The 5,083-nt window shown below is 46.7% G+C and overlaps 1 protein-coding gene across 1 annotated transcript; it reads left to right on the forward strand.

The window, feature by feature from the left end:
* Nucleotides 1-1,754: 1,754 nt before the first annotated feature.
* On the forward strand, nt 1,755-4,869 carry LOC123024107 (sperm acrosome membrane-associated protein 3-like). Its single transcript, XM_044431470.1, has 4 exons — nt 1,755-1,893; nt 2,291-2,449; nt 3,127-3,205; nt 4,803-4,869. The coding sequence occupies exons 1-4, from the start codon at nt 1,755-1,757 to the stop codon at nt 4,867-4,869; spliced, it is 444 nt and encodes a 147-aa protein (XP_044287405.1).
* Nucleotides 4,870-5,083: the final 214 nt, after the last annotated feature.

Here is a 5,083-nt window from a genome sequence, read left to right on the forward strand (position 1 = left end):
ATGAGCATTTGGTCTTCTGGGATGAACAGGGAAGCACCTGCATGAAGCTAGAATCTTGAGGGAAGTAGGACCTAGCATTTTTGAATGTCTATGGAGGGCTGGCAACCCAAACCAACAAGGTTCTCCCCTAACCTTACAAGGAATCTAGTCCAGCATTTCCCAGACTTCTTAGGTGCCAAGCATGCTTAATGTGCATGCAAATTAAAACTGGAGGGCATGCACTGCAGTGGCAGCTCTTGGGACACAGTTGAAATGAGGAATTTGGATTGCTGTGCCTTATGTTTCCTTTTCTTGAATTTACCACAGAGAGAGACCTGCCACACTTTTAGATTATGCTGGCAATATAGCTAAGGTCAGGCTTACAAGACCTCTTGGTACATGGCAGCATCTGTGAGTCTATAGTTCCATTGAGACTATGTGATGCTCACATTGGGTGGTTGCCTGGATAGACAGAAGACAGCTCAGAGGCCCATGTCAGGTGCTTTGAGCTTTCTTTTAAATAGATCAAGAAGAAAAGAAAGAATATCATATGTGGCATTTATCTGCTATCCAGCATTCACTGCCACTTTAATCTAATTGTAGCCACTGGAAAGAGAAGGGTTCCTTGCTTCCCACCAGAGACCAAGATGAAGGGTTCAGGCTGGGCTGATTTACTTGCCTGATGATGTCATCCTTCATGACCACTCGGGTGGCTAAGGTGAGTTTTCTTGCTGAACCTTCTCTTTGGTGTCCAGGAAGGAGTGATGCCCCCCAACTCGGAATCACTGTGCTGGCGAAGGCAGCGGGGACAGCTCCTCTCCCCAGCAGTCAAGGTTTCTCTTGACCAGCAAGTGTTCAGACCAATGACATCTTCAGCAGCATTGATCCATGAAGGCTGTTGCACAAGTGTGGTGTGGCCCTTCTGCAAAGGTTTTGGTCCCAAGTGGAGGTCTTTGCTACCTCTGAGATTTGCCCTTCATTTTCTTTATTTGGGCAAGTATAGGCAGAAGGGCCACCATGTCTGAGTTCAGGCTAACTCAAGTTTCAGTGAGTTTCAGGAATTATACCATTGCTGTCTAACTTATAGAACAGGGATGGGAAACATGTGGCCCTGCAGATGTTGTTGAACTACAGCCCCTATCATCCACACTATTAGCTATGCTAGCTAGGGCTGATGATGTTGCAGTCCAACAACATCTGGATGTCCAAATGTTTGCCATTCCTGTACATGTAGCAATTGTTTGGGAGTTTTTAATCCTGTAACAACAGTGAAACTAAGAAGTTCTGGACATGATCAGTGGTGACTTGATACATAGCTATGCCTTAAAGCTCTATATAAACCTCTGGGTTTTATGAAAAATACAATGAAATGAACAAGAGGGAAGAGTAGAATGCAAACGTGATAAGTAACAAAGTCCTTTACATTCAGCTATGTTCTGAACATTAACTCTCATGACTGATTTTCTTTTGAGGACACATACTGAAGAATCCTAGCGTGGTATTATGTGGGAGGAGATGCTTGCCTTGGGGTAAAGCCATATCAGTCAGGCAAAATCAGTCCCCCCTCCCTGTTCCTGAAGCAGTGGGTAGAGGATGAAATGAAATGACCTGGTTGCTGGATAACTCACCACAACATTCACTGTGAACAGGTCCCGTGATGTTTTTTGCTTTTATTGCAGGTCAACTTGGAAACTTCCTTTTCCACCCCACCTGCTGTTGGTCACCAGCCATTGTGTTCCCTCCCGCCCTCCCTCCCTCACTGTGCTTTTTCAGGGATGAAGTTTCTTTTGTTGCTGCCTCTCCTTGTGTGTCTTCTGTCCAGAGCTGCAGGGAAAATCTTTGGTCGCTGTGAACTGGCCCAGGTCTTGAAGAAAGCTGGCTTGGATGGGTACCGTGGATATGGACTGGGTGACTGTGAGTGCCTTCTCTCCATTCTCCCACCCTCAGCAAGGCTGGTCCTTGAATTCAGGACTGGGATACTAGGATGATATAATTGCAGGAGTAGGACTGTGCTGGAATTGGCACTCACATGGAATTTAGCAGTCTGGGCCTGCCCATTTTCAGCCTGAAAAGAAAACAGAGGTTTCTTGAGTGTGATGATGGACTTGGTAATGTCTAGGCCAGGAGTGGGGAATCCTTGCTTGGATTGCAATTCTGTGATGAAACTGGAAGTAGAGACAGGGGGGTTTAACAGTGTTGGGTGGAGAAACTCTCTGCCTCCCTCCTATCTAGTTTCTTCCCTTTCCTGCAGAAGAATGTGGGCTAATCTTGGCACAGAATTCCTGACCCCTTCTCTGTTCCTCCCTTACAGGGATTTGCCTGGCCTTCCATGCAAGTCATTTTGACACAGCGGTTGTGGACCACGAAGCTGATGGCAGCACCAGCAATGGCATTTTCCAGATCAACAGCCGCCTTTGGTGTGAAGATTACAGGCACTTTGCACCAAACATGTGCAACATGCATTGCAGTGGTGAGCGCTGAAGTGGGTTGGCTGCAGTTCTTTCTCGTGGCACTAGAGAGCACCGTGCCGCAGCCATACGGCATGCAGATCACAGCGCTGCAGTGGCTGCTGCAGCCTCGCCCTGCCCTTGCTTTCAAGCACGCAAGTGTTGCAATTACGCACCCTGTGAAGCCTGTCCCTTTCCTCCTCTACGAGTCCTGATCTGAGCACACCTTCTGACTGAAGAAGGACAAGCTCAGTGACCCACAACGAGACACAGGAGAAGCCTCTCCCATGGATGAATTCTGCTGATAGGATCCTTCCAGTGCACTCAATGCGGAGGCACACAGGAGTCGCCTCTTCCTCTCCCTGCTGTCAGAAGCTGATGGAAAGGAGGCAGAGCCAGAGCAGTAAATCATGCAGGGAGGCAGTGTCCCACCTCCTACAGAAGTGGGCATCTGGATGTCAAAGAAGCTTTGATTCATTGGCTGTTCCCATGCCACATTCTGGGGTGTCATGGCACACTTTGGGACTTGCAGGCATTGATCCACACAGGCCAGGTCAGCTGGCTTGACAAGCCATTCCCATTTGGACAGGAAGGGAGTGGGCGGAGGCTCAGGCTGAGCTTGTGGGTTACCTCTGTAGGAACCAGCATCTAGGGCTTCCACATGGTTCCTAACCCTACGCCCTTTCCTTGGTCCTCCCAGATTTGCTGACCAGTAACATCAATGACGACATCATCTGTGCCATGAGGATTGTGCAAGGATACAGAGGCCTGGGGACCTGGTAAAGGGATCTGTAGGGGGTATGGGCCATGGGAACAGTAATGTGATTGGGGTTTACTGAGCCCCCATGCCCAAAGGGATGTGACTGCATGCTGGGCCAAGCGGAGATGCTGCAGAGAAATTTGTGAGCAGGGGATAGTGGGGATGTCCAGCCTCTGGTGCTGATCCCTGCCCCCATTTCTTGACATCTGGTAGTCAAAACTGTAAAGATGGTTAGTAACCCAGAAGGTGAAGAGCATCTGAGCTATCCGCCAGTGGAAATAATTCTCAGAATTGAGCAGGATTTTCCCATGGTATCCCCACAACAACCCTGTGAAGCAGGTTGGGCTGAAGGAGAATAACAGACCCAAGTTCATCCAGTGACGTGCCCATTTCTGTGGGGATTCAGAGGCAGGACCAGCCCTATCTGGCCATTGCATGGAGCAGGGTTGTTGGTGCCCATTTCCTCCACTGTTATAATTAAGTGCTTCCACTGGCGAGGGGGAGGCCCATTTCCCAATAACCGCAGCCATGCACTTGAATGCTGAAGTAAGGGTTCTTTTTAGTCCAGCTTTAAGATCTCATCCTCTACTCCACACTGACCCTAACTTTTCTCCAAGGGTCATATACATTTGCCAAAAAAGCATGTATACAGCATTCAAAGGATGCACTTTTGAAATTACAGTATTGGCATGCATAGAATTGAGGCACAAACCAGTGAGAATTTCCTGGTCAGTTGAGCCCCAGACTTACTATGTCCAGATGGCTGCCATTTAGTTTTCTCACTACAGGTGCCAATATTTATTGGTTTGGTCCTGGTAACAATTTCCCTCATATCCTCAGCTTTTAGTTAGCCCAGAACTTTTCTATATGAGGCATTTGTTGTATGCTAGTCATTCCCTTCTCATGGGTCCTTTAGATTATGACCTGCCCCTCTAATTTTGCTTCTGTGTCTAACCAGCACTTTCAAGTAACTTCTCTTTTAGAACATGGAAAATGCAACACTGAATTGTGAAAGTGAAAGAAAGCACAATCGTTTCTTGTGTATTTGCACTATATCACAATAGACATTATGTATGCCACCTAGAGGTTATGTAGCAGGAAAGGAAAAGCTGTGCAGTGCTCACATCTCAGTTGTGTGACAAAACAGAAAGAAAATGCAGCAGATTAACAGCCTCATGGAGAAAATCCATCGGTTTTAGATTATTTCTGGTTCAAACATTTCCAGCTGAATTTCCAATTGTGTACATCTCATAACTCACCAGAATCCACCTTCAGTGTATTCAGTTACCTCTAGAAAGTTGTGCAGCTGCTCTGGAAGCTGCTATTCCTCAGAAGCCAATGCTAAGCTCTTCTGTTTCTATTGTACAGCAGAATGTTTATGTGGATTGGGATCCTTGTCTCCCATTTTTATTGGGGCTAAGTTTACTAATAAGATTTTCTCTCTCTTCTCATCACCTTTCCTTCCTGTCTCACTTTCTCTTATTCTCTCATTCCTCCTTCTCACATCCCTTCCTCCCTTTCCTTCATTCTCTCTCTTCTCCGTCCTTCTCATTTGCCTCCCTCCCTTTCCCTTCTTCCTCTTTCTTTCTTGCTTTCTTTCATCTCTTTCTTCTCAGGATGAGTTGGAAAGAAAATTGTGAAGGCTTTCAGACCTCTGTTTGGTTGAAAGGGTGTTACCTGTGAGAGAAAGAGAAGCAAAAATAAAACAGGTGAAAAGCAGGTTGTGGAGGTGATTGGCAGCAGTGACACGAGCACCCCTGGCCTTCCTGGAGTTGAACAGCATTAAAGAATATATTTGTTCAAGTTCAGGGCTGGTCCTTACAGCAAGAAGAGCGACTTTTTGCTCAGGCAAGGAGAACCAAATCTTGTGTCTAAAAATATTTAACCATGTGCATAA

Source organism: Varanus komodoensis, unplaced genomic scaffold (genome assembly GCF_004798865.1).
Source record: "Varanus komodoensis strain SLA01 unplaced genomic scaffold, ASM479886v1 scaffold22, whole genome shotgun sequence".
NCBI classification, from domain to species: domain Eukaryota; kingdom Metazoa; phylum Chordata; class Lepidosauria; order Squamata; family Varanidae; genus Varanus; species Varanus komodoensis.